A 20,715-nucleotide genomic window follows, 5' to 3' on the forward strand; every position below is an offset into this window, starting at 1 on the left:
TCACTTGTTTTGGTTATTTTTCTCTCCTCCTGAAGAGTATCCTGCTAAATTGAAAACATCGTGATCTGGGTGTAAAATTGATCCAGGGAGATGCCTTTCTAAAGATCTTCAGATCTGTTTTTAGACGACTCACATTTTGTTAGGCATGCTCATGGCAATGTTTATTCCCCAACAGCCGATCGAACATCTATTGTGACTTAGGCAGACGGCTAAGCATTTTGCATCTGTTCTGGTATTTCTAACCCAATTGTATCCTTCAGCTGGATTCAGTGATTAGCCCAATAATGTAGGAAAGAAAGTAAGTTGTACAAAGGTTTTGGTGACCAAGGTCTATTTGAATTAGAAGTACATTCTTCAAACACCCCTGTCCCTTTCTCTACCCTAACTTCACTGGCCTTGTTTATCTCCCTTATCTCTGCATGTTCCTACCAGCTATGTAACTGTACACTACTCTTATTTGCCTGGTTTCGTCCTGAGCATTCTGCCCTCCAATCTTCTCCTAGTTAAAATTAGCTTATTCTTTCACTCTCAGCTTAAGTGCTACTAGTTTTTTTAAAAAGAAAAGGAAAATTTTATTATTCTTTTTTTTTTTTTTAATTGGAGCATAGTTGCTTTACAATGTTGTGCTGGTCTCTACTATACAGCAAAGAGAGTCAGCTATACCTATCCATATATTTCCTCTTTTTTGATTTCCTTCCCATTTAGGTCACCACAGAGCAATGAGCAGGATTCCCTGTTCTACACAGTGGGTTCTCATTGCATGTGCATCCTAAGTCCCTTCAGTTGTGTCCAACTTTTTGCAGCCCTATGGACTACAGCCTGCCAAGCTCCTCTGTCCATGGGATTCTCCAGGCAAGGATATTGGGATGGGTTGCTGTGCCCTCCTCCAGGGGATCTTCCCGACACAGGGATCAAACCCGCATCTCTTATGTCTACCTGCATTGGCAGGTGAAGTGGTTCTTTACCACTAGCACCACCTGGGAAGCCCCGTTTAGTTATCTATTTTATACATAGTATCTATAGTGTATATATGTCAATCCCAATCTCCTAGTTCATCCCACCACCCTCTTTCTCCCCTTAGTATCCACACATCTGTGTTTCTATTTCCACTTTGCAAATAAGTATGTTATTTCTTAAGGAAATCCTTTACTGATTCACATTAAATAACCTTATTTTATGGTCACATGACAAAATAAACGTGGGTACTTATCCTCAGTTGCAATTCTACATTTCTTTGGGTGACTATTTAGCTATCTGCCTTTCTAACTGGCTTGAAAGTTTGATGAGGACAGGGACTGTGTATATTTATGCTATCAGTGTTATTCCTGGCACCTAACACAGTACCTGGTGCAAAGTAAGTACCTGACAATATTTGCCAAATAAAAAATAGACTGCGCTCTAACTTTACCCGAGGCTGAACCATGTATGCCCCTTTATTTGAAGGGAAAACATTGGTATTCTTCGTTGTTGGTCAGTTTCTTAGTCATGTCCAACTCTTTGCAACCCCATGGACTGCAGCATGCCAGACTTCCCTGTCTATCATTTCCTGGAGCTTGCTCAAACTTATATCCATTGAGTTGGTGATCTCATCTAACCATCTCATTCTCTGTCATCCCCTTCTCCTCCTGCCTTCAATCTCTCCCAGCATCAGGGTCTTTTCCAGTGAGTCAGTTCTTCAAATCAGGTGGCCAAAGTATTGGAGCTTCAGCTTCAGCATCAGTCCTTCCAATGAATATTCAGGACTGATTTCCTTTAGGATTGACTGGTTGGATCTCCTTGCTGTCCAAGGGACTCTCAAGAGTCTTCTCCAGCACCACTGTTCAAAAGCATCAATTCCTTGGTGCTTAGCCTTCTTTATGGTCCAACTCTCACATTCTTACATGACTACTGGAAAAGCCATAGCTTTGTTGGGAAAGTAATGTCTCTTCTTTTTAATATGCTGTCTAGGTTGGTCATAGCTTTTCTTCCAAGGAGCAAGCGTCTTTTAATTTCATGGCTGCACTTACCATCTGCAGTGATTTTGAAGGCAGAGAAAATAAAGTCTGTCACTGTTTCCATTGTTTCCCCTTCTATTTGCTATGAAGTGATGGGACCAGATGCCATGATCTTCATTTTTTCAATGTTGAGTTTCAGGCCAGCTTTTTCACTCTCCTCTTTCATTTTCATCAAGAGGCCCTTTAGTTCCTCTTCACTGTATTCTTAACAATTAATTATGTAAGACCCAACATATGACTAGGGCATTTGTCAAATTCTGGAGCCCAAGAATTATGAGGAAAGATCCTAGTGGGATTGTTCATTCTTTTATCAGTAGCGAAGTATGTTTAAATTTTTATGTTGATGTGTGGCAAAACCAATACAATATTGTAAAGTAAAAAAAAAATAATAAAATTAGTTTTAAATGGAGTATAGTTGCTTTACAATGGTGTGTTAGTTTCTACTGTACAGCAAAGTGAATCAGCTAATATGTATACATGTACGTGTATATATACATATACGTACGTGTATAAGTCCCTCCCTTTTGGACTTCCTTCCCATTCAGGTCACCACAGTACATTAAACACAGTTTCCTGTGCTACACAGTAGATTCTCACTAGTTATCTATTTTATACATCGTGTCAATAGTTTATATCTGTCAGCCCCAATCTCCTGACTCTTCCCTTCCCCTCCTTTCTCCCTTGGTATCCATACATTTGTTCTCTACAGCTGTGCCTATGATTCTGCTTTGCACATAAGATCATAGACACAGTTCTTCTAGATTCCACATATATGAATTTAATATAGTATATTTGTTTTTCTCTTTTGGACTTACTGCCCTCTGTATGGCTTGTTCATTCTAAAGAGTCCACCTAAGACAGAAAACATTACATACCATTTCACTTTATTCTATTGTGTCATGATGTTTATTTTTCAATATTATAAAACCACAGCACCCAGCTTCTGTAATTATGGCAAGCTTCTTGTTTTTTCCTATTTCCAGCCCAACATCCATTGTATTGAGAAAGCTCTTATTTCTTTACATCTGTGTCTCCTTTGTTGCCCTGCATGTGGGATCATCGGTTCCATCTTTCTAGATTCCATACATAAGTGTTAGTATATGATATTTATCTTTCTCTTTGTGATTTCTCTTTCTCTTTGTGATTTAATTCACTCCATATAATAGGTTCTAGATTCATCCACCTCATTAGAACTAAGGAGAGGGTGGGATGATTTGAGAGAATAGCATTGAAGCTACATATATATGTATATATATGAAGCTACATGTATACATTATTATATGTAAAATAAATAACCAGTGTGAGTTTCATGCATGAAGCAGGGCACCCAAAGCCAGTGCTGTGTGACAGCCTGGAGGGATGGGGTGGGGAGGGAGGGGGGTGGGTGGGAAGGGAGGGGGTGGGTGGGTGGCTCAGGATGGAGGGGACAGGTGTATGCCTATGGCCGATTCATGTTGATTTATGGCAAAATCATCACAATTGATAATTATCTTCCAATTAAAATAAATAAATTAAAAATAAACTATTTCATAACCATCTGGTGGCTCAGACAGTGAAGAATCTACCTGCAATGCCAGAGACCCGTGTTCAGTCCCTGGGGCTACAGTCCATGGGGTCACAAAGAGTCGGACATGATTGAGCCACTAACTCTTTCACACTTTCGTAGATATTTCAGTCCATACTCATTTAAAACAACTCTCCCTCTTTTAAACTCGTCTCAGCCTTGACAGGAAGTTTTCCCTTCTGCCCCAACTAAACTTCTAACTATGCAGCTTCTCCCTGTTTCTTCTTGTGTGAAGACAGAGAGCTATTGGTCACCATTTCTGGTATAATAACCATTTTCAGTCATTGAAGTTTGTGATCAGTACCCTCTTTCATCACTCATTACCAGCTCCAAATTTAATAATGTCTTTTCTTTAGCCAATGGACCATTTCTAGTGAGTGTTCAAACTGCGTGACTGAAGAGCAAATTTATTTTTGGCAATCTGGTTTTCTTGGGCTATGAGCTGTGTCCTGTGCTCTTGGCTCATGAATTTGGAAGAGGTTCTGTCTTATTCTTTAGAGATTAAGAATTAGAATTGCATGGGCTTATTCCTTGCATCTGTGGGAACAGAGGAGCCGAGTGTAAGCACTCCATTTCTGTGATGTCAGGGGTGTTACAGAAAATGGGATTGGGGTGGCCTTTCCCCCCTGTTCAGTAAAGTTGGGTGTAGACTTGAGAAAACTTCAGAGAGGGGCGCAGGATACTTCTTTTCCCTCCACATTGTCTGGGGTGATATTGATGTTCCCTGTTCATTAACACAGGTCTTGGCACAAGATACTACATCACGTCAGTCATGTCCTACTCTTTGTGATCCCTTCTCTGTCCATGGGATTCTCCAGGCAAGAATACCAGAGTGGGTTGCCATGCCCTCCTCCAGGGGATCCTAGGGTGTGTGTGTGAATCTTGCATTGGCAGGTGGGTTCTTAACCACTAGCGCCATAATAGGCATCCTATAGTAGGCACCCTATAATTGTTGGTTCGGTTGCTGGATTCATAGAAAAGTTGATCTGTATACCTTGTCATAAATTTGTGTAAGGATGTTCTCACTGGAATATGCTTTGAGGTAAATCCTGTCATCAAAGAGAATAGGGTAGCAAGGCTCTGGCAGATTTCATATTATTTCCATTCCATTATATCCCATTCCATTCCATTTTATCCCATCCATCCCATCCCTTCCCAAGCCATTCCATTCTATTATTTTCCATCCTATCTCATCCCATTTTATAACATTTGGGATGTTTACTGAATACCTACTTTGTGTAAGATGCCACATGGGGAATGAGATAAAATACTTGTTCTGGAGAAGCTCAAAGTCTAAGGAGAGGGTGGGAGATTAAAAATGGCTGCAACTTTTTTTCTACTCCTCCAGTTGAGAGGTAGAGAGTAATTCCATCCACTCAAATCTGGGCTATCATCAGTAACCTGACTGGCCAATAGGATGCAGCGGAGGTGATGGTTAAACTGAGGCTAAGCCAAAAGAGGCCTTGCAACGTCTACTCAGTTCTCTTGGGATGCTTGGTCTGCTGTGTAAGAAGTCCAAGTTCCTTAAGACTAACATGTTGGAAAGGCCACATGGAGGCATTCTGGTTCATAGTCCACGATAAGCCCAGTCCTTCAGCCTGCCAAACAGAAACCCATCTGTGCCAAGGTATCAGACGTACAAATGAGGCCATCATATACCCTCCAGATCAGCCACTTCATCTGCCAGCTGAACGCCACCCAGTGGCCTTAGTTAACACCACGGGAAATAGAAGACTCTCCCAGTTAAGCCCTGCCCAAATTCCCTGTCCACAAAATCAAGAGAGAAAATAAAAAGGCTATTTCTTTAATCCAATAGGTGTCAGGGTGGTTTGTTACCCATGCAATAGACAACCAAAACACAGAGGCAAGAAAATAACCAGGATTTAGTAAGAATTATAATAAAAGGAGGGGCAAAGTGGATTGTGAGAAATCAAGTATTTAGAGCAAATAATTCTGTTCTTGGACTGGCTGGGCCACTGCACCATCCCACTTTAGAGGCACTGATTATGTGATAGTCCTTGCGAATGGCATGCCTGGTAGTTGTACAGTAACCAACGTATGCAGACATGTGGCAGTTTTGGGTAATGAGTGCCAGGAAGGTAGGTAATATGGAAAAACTGTAGAAAGGGAACTTGAGCTTGGAATTGAAATACAAGTAGGTTTTGTGGGCTAAGTACAAGTAGGTTCCATGCTCTTCACAAGGAGAAATAATACTCCATCAGTAGAAGCAATGTGAGCAAAACTTTGAAGGCATAGGAGCCTGTGATGGGCTTGGGGCACAGAGACTGGTCCTTTGTGGCCAATATACTTGGTACTGGGGTTGGGGGGGTAGATGGAGATGAACCCTTGAAGCTGAGTGATGTGAAGGGTCTTATATCTTCATGGAGAGTCAGGAGGAGGAAGGCAACAGGGAGACAACGATTTCAAAGCAAGTGAGCAACAAATTCAAAACAGTATTTCAGAAAAATGTAGTTTAAAACCCCACAGACTGTGAAAGACACTGTTTGTTCTTTCAGCTGCCTGCCTCTATTAGAAAGCTTGGCAAATCCTTTTTCTTTTCTTTTTTTAATGGGGAAGTCTTAAACAACAGGGAATTACTCAATGATTCATTTAAAAGGATCATTAAAGGAAAATGGAGGCATGTCGCATCCTGCCTTCTTTAATTGCTCATTTATTATTACTGTGGGTGAGATAATGGTTTTGTGTTATTCTTCTAAATAGTGTAAAATATTTATTGGTAAATACAGCAGTGCATATATTAATGCCAGTGGAGATTTGGTGGAGTGTTTTTTCCCTCCACTGATAGCCATAATTTTTACTTAAAGAAAAACAACATTGTGCTGATTCATTCTAGCTCAGAGCTGAGCGAGAACATTATGAACTAAACATCTCTATGACAGCACTGTCTCAGTGTCGGCGGAATAGCAGGATTCTCTGGGGCTGGCCGTAGTTTGTGAAATCAATTTCTTTCCTGTTTATTAACTCATGATTTGGAAGAGGACAAGCAGAGGTGTAAAAACTTTCTTCTCTCCCTCTTCATAACAAACTACCTGATTGAAAATAGCTTTTATAAGTGAGGATGCTTACCATTTCATATACCTGAAAGTCTATGAAGGACAGGGAAACCTGGCGTGCTGCAGTCCACGGGGTCGCGGAGTCGGACGCAGCCGAGCAGCTGAACACCAACGAAAGGGTATAGGTAGGCGGTTTTATAGAGCTGGTTCACAGCTTAGCAATGTCACCAGTGACCCAGGGTTGTGTCCTCAGACAACAGTGTCCCAAATAAGAAACAGAGGGTTTGTCTTTTTGCTTTGTTTTTCATGGTTTCTCTTTTTAAATCTTGGAGGAAAATCTTTTCTGGAATCTCTCAGTCGACTTCTATTTGAGTTTCCTTACCCAGATCTGGGTTCATGGTGGTGTGGTGGTTTAGTCCCTAAATCATGTCTGACTCTTTTCGACCCCATGGACTGTAGCCCACGAGACTCCTCTGTCCAGGGGATTTCCCAGGCAAGAATACTGGAGTGGGTTGCTATTTCCTGCTCCATGGGATCTTCCCCACCCAGGGGTTGAACCCACGTCTCTTGTATTGCAGAAATTCTCATGCAGTTGCAGGCAGGTTCTTTGCCGCTAAGCCACCAGGGGAAGCCCCTATCTGGGATCATACTCACATCTCAACCAATCATAGGAAAAGGAGAAAGACAGAGGAGGTGAACTGTGGCCCATTCCCCAGGCAGGGGACAAGTAGAGTGTGTATCTTTCATCAGCAGGCTGCTGCCCCGGGCTTGAAACAAATGGGATTTTCTGGGAAGCAATTATAGAAGAACGACTGGAGTGTGTGCAGCCAACTGTGTTGGCCACGGGTCAAACCAATTTAGGGGTGGTGATTTAGTAGATTCTGTATGCCCAGATCTATCTCCCTGCTGGAAGGTGCAGCAGAAGCCTAGGAGAGGGTGCTTGTTCTCAGGGAGCATTAGTGGGCATTGAACTAAAAGCGGGCAATCTCTTAGCTGGATAAATGGATCCAATAAAATATACCGATTATCTATTGCACCTCAGAACACAGGAATGCAGAAATGAGTGAGACCTAGTTCTTGTCCACAGACTTTCACAACTCCCTTCACCATCTGCTTCATCCTGGAAGCAGCTTCATCCCGGAAGCAGCTTCATCCCCCAAGGTTGCTACACTCTGTCATGCTTCCCTCTAGTAAGTAGGGCTGTGGCACAGCTGGAACATTCCCCTTGATACGGTGCAGGGCCCTGTGGGGCTCCCAGGCACAAGGCCTTACTGTGTCTCCCATTTCTTTGATTACAGGAAACAGCCTTCATTTATCCTCCATGACCTTCCCTGTGTTCCAAGGGACAGATTCAAGCAGCTGTTAATGAGGGAAAGGAGGGAATGTGAGACCAGGGAGAAACAAACAGTCAAGAGCCACCTTGGGGCAAGGCCCTTTTACCCCATCAAGGGATACACACAACAATATCTTTGAGCTGTTTGCAGATACTGAAGAGCTTCCCAAGTGGCACTCGTGGTAAAGAACCTGCCTGCCAATGCAAGAGACGTAAGAGACGCGGGTTCTATCCCCGAGTCAGCAAGATCCCCTGGAGGAGGAAATGGCAACCCACTCCAGGATTCTTGCCTGGAGAATCCCATGGACGGAGGAACCTGGCAGGCTACAGTCCATAGGGTCACAGAGAGTCGAACATAACTGAGTGACTTAGCATGCACGCAGATACTGAAACCCCCTCCAGGTGGGAGAAGCTAATGATTGGTGATGACAGGTGGCCCACAAGCATGTAGACCCCAGACTGGTTGGACCCGAAGGCCGCTGATGCTGACTCCTGCTTACCTTACTGTCAGCCCATCAGAAGAATGCCCGTGAGCTGATCACACCCTCTATGAACAACCGTTATAAAATGCCTCACTATCTTCCCCAAGCTGGGGACACATGGTTTTGAGGGCATTAGCTTACTGTGTCCCCCTTTGCCTGGCAAAGCAGTAAATCTATCCTCTTCTACTTCACTCAAAACTTGTCTCTGAGATATGATTCAGCACCGGTGTGCAGAGAAGCTGAGCTTTCAGCATCACTCCTGCCCCACTTCTGCCCAATTTCCCAGATGCATCACTCATGGACCTGGCTGGGTTGCACACCCCACCCCTGAATTCTTCTAGCATCCCTGTTTACCTTTGTCACAGTCCTTAACCATCTTGGGTCCTAACTATTTGCCAGCTGTTCGTTTCAGCCAGGCCTGGAGCCCTGTGAAGGCTGAATGTGTTCCCATCTGTTTGTATCCCAGCCCAGTGACTGGAACATACATGATTTCCAGGGAGCCTTTGTGGGACGAATGCATGAATAATTGAATGAAAGGAAATTAAACATGGATCTTTTTATCCCTCTTCAATCAGTTTCCACTTTATTGGTTTTCCTCTCTCCCTTTTCTCTTTGCTCCTTTCTCATCACCCTGTTTCCTCTCTTATTTTCCTTTTTGCTCATGATTCACAGTTAACTGATGAATCCTGCATTTATACCAAGTTACACGATATTGCCCAGCCTTGCTTTTATGGCTTATCCCCCTCCCTCTTTTCAGAAAGAAGAGCAGTTACGGGGGTTTCTGCTGGTGGATCCAGACACATCATTGTGGAGAAGGGACTTTGTTTTTTTTTTTTTTACCATGAGCCATCTTTGGGTCCATTTTCAAAGGGCTAGAGATTTTGTGATTTATAGTAAGAAGTAGATATTTGGTCTTCCTCCTGTTTCTGGCACAGAGCTCCCCAAACCCTTGGAGTATCCTCAGTGATGAGAGCAATAAAATCATCTTCTGTTAAGTTAATGGGTTGGCTACAGATGGAAAGCTGACTCTCAGGAGAACCGACCATGTGATTGGAGGGTTGGGACTTTCAGTCTGACCTTCTGGCTCCCCAGCCCACCTCGAGTGCCCTTTACCTCCAGGGAAGGTAGAAGAGCCAGAAGGTGAATCTATAGACCGTATAAGGACAGGGGAACTACCTTGGCAGTCCAGGGGTTAAGACTCCACGTTTCAAGGCAGGGGCGTGGGTTCAGAAAACTAAGACCCCGCATACTGTGGATGTGCCCTTGCCCCCAAAATTAAAAAAGAAAGAAAATAGGAAACTTGAGAGATGAAGTTTAGAGAGCTTCCAGGTTGGTGAACAGGGGGAGGAGCCGGGAGAGCGATGCTCCCGGAGAAGGCGTGTGAGCTCTGTGCCAGTTCCCCAGACCTTGCCCTGGGCACCTCTTACATCTGGCTGTTCCTGAGTTATATTGTTTTACAATAAACTAGCAGTCCAGAAAGTGAAATGTTTCTCTGAGTTCAGGGAGAAGATTTAACCAATTAATCACACCCAAGGAGGAGATCGATTATGGGAATCTTTAATTTATAAGCAGTGAACTGGAAGGACAGATTAACAACCTAGATTTGTGATTGACACCCTGAGTTAGAGGGGCTCATTGGAACCTCTGATTTATAACGCATGTTGGCCAGAAGGAAGGGTCACAACCTGGACTTGCCACTGGAGTCTGAAGTGGGGGTGGGTGATCTTGTAGGACTGGCCCCTCAACCTCTGGAATCTGATGTTATCTCTGGGTAGATAGTGTCAGGATGGAGACGAACTGTAGGACAACCTGATGGTGTCCAGAGTACTGTTCGTAGATGTGGGGGAACCTTTCCTACTAAGACTGGCAAATTCCCTGGGATGATGTGTCGGTGGCTTCCCTGATCCCTGGTTCTTGTTCCCAGATTTTGGGAGACCAAAGGGTGGGAGGGGACAGGGAGCACTGACAGGGAGCACAGCTGTGCATGACATCTGTTGGAGGGGGCTCAGAGTGACGCCTTCTGTCAGTGTCCAGGGCAGCTGTGATGGGAGGCATCAGAAAAGTGATGCTGAGGCTGCCTTCTTTAGGCTCAGCTCCCTGTGGAGAAGCTCCCAGAGCAAATCCAAGTCTTTTCCTTGGTAAGTGTATAAACCTCAAATGCCCAGGGAACCCCAGGTGTCTCAGCACACCTGGAAGATGAGTTAAAGTATTAAGTTTTGGTATTTTGTCCATAATGGGCCTTTTTTTTTTTTTTTTTTTGCCTTGTTTGGTGTGTAAAAGCATACCTTTACAATAGTATCTTATCAGTGTTCAGTGGTGACCTAAATGGGAAGGAAATCCAAAAAAGAGAGGATATATGTATACAGAGAAGGCAATGGCAACCCACTCCAGTACTCTTGCCTGGAGAATCCCAGGGACCGGAAGCCTGGTGGGCTGCCGTCTATGGGGTCTCACAGAGTTGGACATGACTGAAGCGACTTAGCAGCATGGCTAATTCACTTTGCTGTACAGCAGAAACTAACACAACATTGTAAAGCAACTATACTCCAATAAATTAAAAAAAAAAGCTTAATTGTTGTTATTTAGCCATTAAGTCATGTCCAACTCTTTACGACCCCATGGACTATAGCCCCCCAGGCTTCTCTGTCCATGGGATTTCTCAGGTAAGAATACTGGAGTGGGTTGCTATGCCCTCCTCCAGGGGATCTTCCCCACCCAGGGATCGACCCAGTGTCTCCTGCATTGGCAGGCGGGTTCTTTACCACTGAGCCACCAGGGAAGCCCCTCGTATGTGAGTATTTCCTCCCATTCTGTTGACTTTTCTTTGTTGATTGTTTCCCTGGTTGTGCAAAAGCTCTTCAGCTTAATGGAGCCTCACTTGTTTATTTTAATCTCATTGCAGGTGCTTTTGGTGTCTTACCAAAGAAAATGTTGCCAACACTAATGTCAGAGATTTTTTTTTTCTCCTGTGATTTCTTTGGGAGCTTCATGATTTCAAGTCCTAGATTTAAGTCTTTGACCTATTTTGAGTTAATTTTTGTGAGTGGTGTAAGATAAAACTCCTGGCTTTATATTCAAAAGATTTGAAAGCAGTATCTGGAAGAGACATCTGCACACCCATATTCACTGTAGCATTTTTCATAACAGCCAAGATATGGAAGCAACCTAAGTGTCCTTCAACAGATGAATGGATAAAGGAGATGTATATACATACAGTGGAATATTATTCAGTCACGAGAAAAAGAATATCCTGCCATTTGCAGCAACGCAGATGGACCTTGAAGGCATTAGGTGCAGTGAGATAAGTCAGAGAAAGATGAGTACTGTGTGATTCCACTGACATATGGAATCTAAAAAGCCGAACTTGCAGTAACAGAGAGTGTAATAGAGTGATGCTTACCAGGGTTGGAGAGTGGGGGCTTTGGAGAGGTGCTATTTATGGGTGCAAACTTGCAACTTATAGGTAAAGAAGATCTTAAGAGCTAGAAAATTAGCATATTACCGTGCAATGACACTGGCCCGGTTTTTGGGAGCCTGGCCTGGGCTATGCTCTTGGTTTGGCTTTGTGGATCACCACGGAGGTCTTGATTAAGTCCTCTCTCCTTCTGAGTCTTGGTGTTCTCTCCCGTGTAACAAAGGGGAGCGTGTCAAGGATTGCAAATATCCCGAAGAGCTATATCACGAGATGTGTTGTTACCCCAGGTGTCTCTTAAGAAAACAAAACTTTATCCTTGTGAGTCAGGGAAGTCTTTCCATCCGAACATGTTAGTGGATTTTGGTTTCTGCTCTCTGCCCTGGATTGAACAATAATCTAAGTCTCCTGAAATTAGTGAAGGCTTTGCTACCTTGGCCCACAAAGCCCCTTTTCATTTGCCCTTTCTGCCTAAACTATCAATGTTTTCTTTTGCCCATTTTGCTGATGTTGCTAGTTTCTGAAGGCTAAATATGGAGGAAGAGCCCCTGAGATGCTTCACTCAGTGAGTCCTCTCCAGTTATTATTTAAGGAGCAACCATGCCACGATTTCTTTCTTAAAAAATATTTATCTGCTCGGCTGTGGGTCTTACTTGTGGCAGGGGGTCCTCTGTCTAGTTGTGGTGCATGGGCGTAGTTGCCCTGAGGCATGTGGGATCTTAGTTCCCAGGCCAGGAATCTAATTCAAGTCCCTGGCACTGGAAGGTGAGTTCGTAACCATCAGACCACCAGGGGAGTCTCCCTTCAGCCATTCCTTATTGTAGAAAGTCTTTCTCAGCAGAAGGAAGCTGCCGTTCCCATGCATACCCTTGACCATGCCGCCTCCCTTCTTCTGCCTTCTTTCTTTTTAAAAGTTTTATTTTCTGCTTAGAGTATAGTTGATGTATGGGCTTCCCAGGTGGTGCTAGTGGTAAAGAACTCAACTGCCAATGTGGGAGATTTAAGAGATGTGGGTTTGATCCCTGGGTCGGGAAGATCCCCTAGAGGAGGGAATGGCAACCCACTCCAGTATTCTTGCCTGGAGAATCCCATGGACAGAGGAACCTAGTGAGTTATAGTCCATAGAGCTGCATAGAGTCAGACATGGCTGAAGCTATTTAGCATGCATAGTTGGTTTATAATGTCCTGTTAGTTTTAGGTATATGGCAAAGTGATTCAGTTACACATACACGTGCATCTATTCTTTTTCAAATTGTTTTCCCATTTAGGTTATTAGAGAATATTGAGTAGAGTTCCCTGTGCTATACAGTAGGTCCTTGCTGATTACCTGTTTTATATATAGTGGTATGTACATGTCAACCCCAAACTCCCGTTTCCCTCTCCCCACCCACCTTTCCCCTTTGGTAACCATGAGTTTGTCTTCCATATCTGTGACTCTATTTCTGTTTTGTCAATAAGTTTATCTGTGTCATTTTTAAAGGTTCTACATGTAAGTGATATCATATGGTCTTTGTCTTTCTCTGACATATTTTACTCAGTATGACAATCTCTAGGTCCATCCATGTTGCTACAAATGTCCTTATTTCTTTATTTTTAATGATTGAGTGATATTCCACTGTATATATGTATCACATCTTTGGGCTTCCCCTGTGGCTGAGTGGTAAAGAATCTGCCTGCAATGTAGGCAACTTGGGAGATGCAGGTTTGACCCCTGGGTCGGGAAAATCCCTTGGAGGAGGGCATAGCAACCCATTCCAGTATTCTTGCCTGGAGAATCCCATAGACAGAGAAGCCTGGCAGACTAAAGTCCATAGGGTCGCAAAGAGTCAGCCACGACTGAAGCGGCTGAGCACGCAGGCACGCACCGCATCTTATTTAGCGATTCATCTGTCAATGGACATTCAGGTTGCTTCTGGCTGTTATAAATAGTGCTGCAGTGAACATTGGGATGCATTTATCATTTCAAATTAGGGTTTTCATCTTTTCTGCATATATGCCCAGGAGTAGGATTTCTAGGTTTTATGGTAGTTCTACTGTATGGAGACCCTCCATACGGTTCTCCACAGTTGGCTGTACCCTCACCTTTCTTCTTAAAGACGGCGATCTGCTTTCATTGCAGAGCTCCTTAGACCGGGAGTCCATCCTGGCCATCCTCCAGCTCCTCGGAGATCTGCTTTCGGTCGGTGAGTAGGTCCTGACCTCACTCCTCCCGTGGCGGACATGGGGGCATGCAGATGCCGTGTCTCCCAGGAAACTGTGTGGCCTGGGGTTTGATCCAAGTTTGCTGTGCAAGACAAAATCACCATAAGATGGATGTACTTTGGGCTTTTCAATCAAGTCACCTGCCCTACAGTGGCCCAAATTTAGGAGGCATTTAGACTCTGGGTGGCTATTCTGTGACATCTCATCTCTGGGGCCAAGGACCTCCAGCCCTCAGTGGTTTGACCTCTCGCCTCCCCATCTTCCCTCATCATGGCCCATTTAGAGAGCCAGGTGTCGGCAGCTCTCTTATGTAAGTCAAGTGGAGACAGGAAGACGAGGCAGGAGCTAGACTTAGCGGTGTGGTCAGCCATCACATTTTGAGGGATAAGTGGGCAGAAGTCACTATGGTGGCATCAACTGAGTTAACTGGGTCCCACCTCTACCAGCTCTTTTCCACCTGAAGTTCTTGGAAAACACAGCTTCTTGAGCATTCCAGCATTCACTTAGCTTTCTCTTCTATGAAGCCAGCCACGTTGCATTAGAAAGACATATTCATACCAAATAGAAATGCCACAAAGAATGTCGCTCCAAAGCCCCAGACCCTCAGGCTACAGCTTCAGAAGGAAGGGCCCGCTCATATCGAGGTTTACCCTCAGGCTGTGCTGTGCTCCAGTGGCGGGGTGACATTTCTTCTGCATCAGGTGCCCTCTGGAGGTGAAGCCCATTTGTTCTCTGGGATAGTTCTGCCTTTGGTTTGTCCAGTGGTGTCTGGAACTCTTAGAATGAAACGAGAGTTCTCCTTCTGAAATAGTTACTGATTATTGCTCCTTTAGTAGAGGATGAAAAATCAGAGTCTTCTTTGATTATAATCTCCCACCCTGTTGACCACATTGGTTCAAGTGTGTAGAGAATCATGTGAGTCCCCTTCCAAGTTGAAACGTAACTGCTGCCTTTGGGCTTATCCTGGGGTAAGATGGGGGAGGTCCCTCTTTAAAACTACTCTAAGGTAGAAAGACCAACATATTTTACCTTAGTCCAGACCTTCTTCAAAACTCCCTAGATATATGATTAGGTGTTTGTTTCTCAAAGGATTACTCTGCTTGTTTCCATATGTACCTCACAACTGAAGGCCAGCACAAAATAATCATTAATACCACTCATGAAATTATTCTAGATAAGCCATCAAACTAAACCTTCTTATATTAAGAGATGATTTAAACCTAATAGCTGAGGGATACTGATATTCTCACTTTAATCAAGTATATGATTATCAGTTCAGTTCAATTGCTCAGTCGTGTCCGACTCTTTGTGACCCCATGAACTGCAGCACTCCAGGCCTCCCTGTCCATCACCAACTCCTGGAGTTCACCCAAACCCATGTCCATTGTGTCGGTGATGCCATCCAACCATCCCATGCTCTGTTGTCCCCTTCTCCTCCTGCCCTCAATCTTTCCCAGCATCAGGGTCTTTTCAAATGAGTCAGCTCTCCGCATCAGGTGGTCAAAGTACTGGAGTTTCAGCTTCAACATCAGTCCCTCCAATGAACACCCAGGACTGATCTTTAGAATGGACTGGTTGGATCTCCTTGCAGCCCAAGGGACTCTCAAGAGTCTTTTCCAACACCACAGTTCAAAAGCATCAATTCTTTGGTGCTCAGCTTTCTTTATAGTCCAACTCATATCCATACATGACTACTGGAAAAACCATACCTTGATTAGATGGACCTTTGTTGGCAAAGTAATGTCTCTGCTTTTTAATATGCTGTCTAGGTTGGCCATAACTTTATACATCAGCCTACATGCATATTTCTTTGCATGTGATACGAGGCTTTCCAGGTGGCTCAGTGGTAAACAATTTGTCTGCCAATGCAGGAGACGCATGAGACATGAGTTTGATTCCTGGGTTGGGAAGATGCTCTGGAGAAGGAAATGGCAACCCACTCCAGTATTCTTGCATGGAGTATCCCCACAGGCAGAGGAGCCTCGGAGGCTATTGTCCATGAGGTTGCAAAGAGTAGGACACAACTTAGTGACTAAACAACATCAACAAATGCATGAAACACCAGTACCCACATACATTGAGACTTCATAGAGTCTTAGGAAAGTAGAGTTTAGGCTCTGTTTATTATATCTGCTGCAAGTTCTCAAATATTTTATTATTTCTCCGTTTCTCACCCCTAACCCCTACCCCTGGCCCCTTACCTAATAGCACAACTTTACACAAGATGCTTCATGAACTCTACACTTACTGTCTCTGAGATGAGATGAGTCAACGCTTGCTCATTCTCTAGCTGTGAGATCTGCTTCCTGCTCCAAGGACAGGAGGGTAGTTACGTGAGACTCAGGGCCCCTCTGCTCACCCCCTCAGGCACAGACCGGAGGATCCGCTACATGATCAGCAAGGGTGGGAGTGAAGCCCTACTGTGGACCCTGGTGGACACGGCCAGGACGGCCTCTCCAGACTATGTCATCCTCCTGCCGCTCTTCCGGCTGCTGGCCAAAGTTGGCCTCCGAGGTACCCACGCCCCCAGACCCAAGGATGGCTGGAAGGGTATCTGGGGATGTTATCATGGGAATGACTGGGGAAGCTTTTATGGGAGAACAGAGAGGAGGCAGTTCTAGAGCCTCGGCGATGATGGCAGGACCAGCCCCACAGGCGAGCACATCCCAGGTACCTGGGGGCTCAGGACCGGACCCAGAGCAGAAGTGGACTACTTGGGGCGTGAGACGTATGGAGGATGGAGGGGAGCTATTCCATGGAGGTTTTCAGTCACTGTATTTAAAAACTGTATTTATTTATTTTTGGCTGCTCTGGGTCTTTGTGCTGTGCAGGTTTTTTCCTCTAGTTGCAGCAAGAGGGGGCTATTCAGCAGTTACAGTGCATGGGCGTCTCCTTGCGGTGGCTTTTCTTGTTGCAGAGCATGGGCGGTAGGTGCTTGGGCTCAGTGGTTGTGGGGCATGGGCTTAGTTGCTCCGTGGTATGTGGAATCTTCCTGCAGCAGGGATCAAACCCATGCCTCTCACATTGGCAGGCAGATTCTTAACCGCTGGACCACCAAAGAAGCCCTCCCTAAATCCTTACTGTGTTTAGGGCATACTCAAATATGTACGACCTTACTTAGACTGTTTCCAAATAACATAACATTCTGAAGTTCCAGGCAGACATGACTTTTGGGGAGCCAGTTATTTATTTTTTTTTCATTAAAATTTTTTTTTTTATCATTTGTTAAGTTTACTAAGGACTTCCCTGGTGCCTCAGACAGTAAAGAATCTGCCTGCAATCCAGGATATTGGTGTTCAATCCCTGGGTTGAGAAGATCCCCTGAAGAAGGAAATGGCAACCTGCTCCAACATTCTTGCCTAGAGAATTCCATAGACAGAGGAGCCTGGTGGGCTACAGTCCATGGGGTGGCAAATAGTTGGACACAACTAAGTCATTGCTTAAAACAATTTTTTATTGGAATATAGTTGTTTTACGATGTTGTGTTAGTTTCTGCTCTGTAGCAAAGTGAATTAGCTATATGTATACAGATATCGCCTCTTTTTTGGCTTACCTTCCCATTTAGGTCACCACAGAGCATTGAGTAGAGTTCCCTGTGTTGCACAGTAGGTTCTCATTATAATCTATTTTTTACATAGCATCAATAGCATATATACGTTAATCCCAATCTCCCAATTCATCCCACCCCTCCTTTCCTGGAAGGACAGTTTTCAACTCACTAGTGATATAGTGTATACTGTTAGTTGCTCAGTTGGGCCCAACTCTTTGTGACCCCATGGACTGCAGCCCACCAGGGTCCTCTGTCCATGGGATTTTCCAGGCAGGGATTCTGAAGTGGTTTTCCATTTCCTTCTCCAGGGGATCTTCCCAACCCAGAGATTGAACCCAGGTCTCCTGCACTGCAGGCAGATTCTTTACCAACTGAGCTACAAGAGAAACCCAAATAAGTCATATAGAAATGGTGCTTCCCTGGTTGAAGAGGAGATGGGGGTTTAGAATTGTTTCCACTTATGCTCCACACCCATTTCTATTTCCACATGGAAGACCCTGAAACACCTCCCTAAAACCTTAGGACCTTTTGAAAAAGCCTAGGCACCCAGGCTGCATGTAAATGTTACAAATTAGTCATAACAGTTAGGATCTATGTGTGCAGTCTTAGACCACAGGGCGTCCCTGGTGGCTCAGATGGTAAAGAATCTGCCTGCAATGCAGGAGACGGGTTCGATCTGTGGGTCGGGTCGGGAAGATCCCCCGGAGAAGGGAATGGCTACCCACTCCAGTATTCTTGCCTAGAGAATTCCATGGACGGAGGAGCCTGGCGGGCGACAGTCTGTGGGGTCACAAAGAGTCAGACACGACTGAGCGACTAACACAACACTTTACGCAGACCACAGTCAAGAAGCTCAGCTCCTCTGAATGCTGTGAAGGCAGCAGCCGCTGAAGGCACAGGGCTCTGGGGGTACTCTTTCCTTTCAACGTTTCGAACTCTGCTTTGAGTCCCTTCAACATTTCACAAACAATGACTGAGACCCAGGCATCAGCCAGCACCTGCAGGATCATGTTCCAGACAAAACACATAGAATTCACCCACTGATGACTCAGCAGATATTTACTGCATATCTCCCGGGGCTGTGCACTGTTCTAGGCACACAGGAATCCCACTGTCACCAAGACAGATAAGGGGGTCTGCTCTTGTGGGATTTACATTCAAGAGGGGAAGGGCAGAAAGTACATAATTAGCTAGATAATAGCAGATGGTGATAATTACCTAGGTAGTAACTGGAAGGAAAAGAAAGGGTGATGTTCCTCTAAGACGGTGTAGACAGAGAGAGGTAACATTTGAGCCTAATCTTGAAGGATGATAAGAAGTGAATGAAACCAAGAGTGGGCTAAGTGAACTACAGGAAGACAGAATTAATATGATGTACACCCTAAATGGCAGAGGCTGGGGACTCAGACTTGGGTTTTAGGCTTGAAAGTGAAAGCGTTAGTCGTTTGTCGGGTCTGGCTCTTGTGACCCCATGGATTATAGCCTGCCAGGTTCCTCTGTCCATGGAATCCTCCAGGAAAGAATACTGGAGTGAGTTGCCACTCTCTTCTCCTGGGAATCTTTCTGATCCAGGGATTGAACCTGGATCTCCTGCATTTGAAGTGGATTCTTTACCATCTAAACCACCAGGGAAGCCCTGGCTTGATGCTTATTAGCAGTGTGACCTTGGGCAAGTTACCATTGGGCTCTCATCGACAAAATGGGTCTCAGTATATAATTCTTGGGTCACTTGCTGTAAGGATTAAGCAAGGTTGTATGTCGCCTGCTTAGAATGTAGGGTCAGAGGCTTGACAAATAAGAGTCATGTAGGTTTTATAGGAGAAAGAGATGAACCAGGGAAGTGATTTTCAAGTTATAGACCCCAATACTACCATTGCCATAATTACATCACCACACCTTCTGCCATCAAAGACTGTAATCCTAGATGTTAGCATTCACGCTGTCAGGGGCTGAGCTGAACAGAACAGCAATGAGGTTGGCTGCTCATGAATGGAGCTGGACAGATATCTTTCTCTTCTGATAAAGGGGATGGGCCATATGAGTTCAGTCACAGTCTCTTTGCCTGGTGTCCTTTGGTCCAGAGATAAATACTGGTAATTGAGGTGTAGGATGTTACCTGTTTTACTCATTTCTATCTGTGATGAATCTGATAGTGACTGTATTCTTGCTAACATAAACATGATTTGGGCATTGCACTTTGGAAAGGACAGAGATAAATGTGACGGGTGGTATAGTCATTTGTTATCCTGTGAAAACCAAGAGCATAGAATAAAAAGTACTTTCTATTTATTTCTTATGCTTGTTCATTATTATTAAAATAATGATGACTCACCCACAAGTCTGAATATCAGATTTATTTTGATCAATATTTTCAAGAAATCTGGGGAGAAAATTTTATTTTCCGAAATTATGTTTTCACTTCTTATTTTAAAGTCCTTTATCATATAGAATGAAGACCTCTTATATACCTGTCACTCAGATTGAACCATTGTTAACATTTTATCATATTTCCTTAACCTATTTATTTTTGTTTGGAATGTTCTAAGGAAAATTAGAGATAGCATTTTACTCCTAAACACTTCTGAGTGAATTTTTTGAAGAGAGACATTTTCTTATATAATCACAATACCATAATCACAAATCTAGCGAATTAACAAGACATGCACATTTATATTCATTCCAGTTTCTCTAAAATGTTCTCAGCATGCCTTTTACAGACATCCTCAGGGAAGGATCCAATCAAGGTCCACATACTACAATTGAATTTATGTAACTTGTTGTTTAGTTGCTAAGTTGTGTCCAACTCTTTGCAACTCCCTGGATTGTAGCCTGCTGGGCTCCTCTGTCCATGGGGATTCTCCAGGCAAGAATACTGGAGTGGGTGCCATTTCCTTCTCCAGGGAATCTTCCCAACCTGGGGCTCAAACCCACATCTTCTGCAATGCAGGCAGATTCTTCACCACTGAGCCACCAGGGAAGCCCACGTTATGTCACTTAAGTATCCTTGATTCTAAAACTGTCTTAGAGAAATAAATTTATGCCCAACTAACATCTAGCTCATGTTTGAGAACAACCAGAAGCATTCTTACATACAGGGGATAAGAGTCATACAACCCGCAAGGCTGCATGTAAATAATACTTGAAGAATAATGGACCGTATGAGT

General features: G+C 44.1%; 1 protein-coding gene across 1 annotated transcript in view; it reads left to right on the forward strand.

Annotated features, from left to right (window-relative positions):
• AGBL1 (AGBL carboxypeptidase 1) overlaps positions 1-20,715 on the forward strand; it is an 874,683-nt gene that overhangs the window by 7,813 nt on the left and 846,155 nt on the right. Inside the window, exons 2-3 of the mRNA XM_068991508.1 lie at positions 13,896-13,982; positions 16,369-16,515. Of these exons, the coding sequence (XP_068847609.1) occupies positions 13,896-13,982; positions 16,369-16,515 (234 nt within the window). The remainder of the gene's footprint in view (positions 1-13,895; positions 13,983-16,368; positions 16,516-20,715) is intronic.

This window comes from Capricornis sumatraensis, chromosome 19 (assembly GCF_032405125.1).
Source record: "Capricornis sumatraensis isolate serow.1 chromosome 19, serow.2, whole genome shotgun sequence".
Lineage (NCBI taxonomy): Eukaryota > Metazoa > Chordata > Mammalia > Artiodactyla > Bovidae > Capricornis > Capricornis sumatraensis.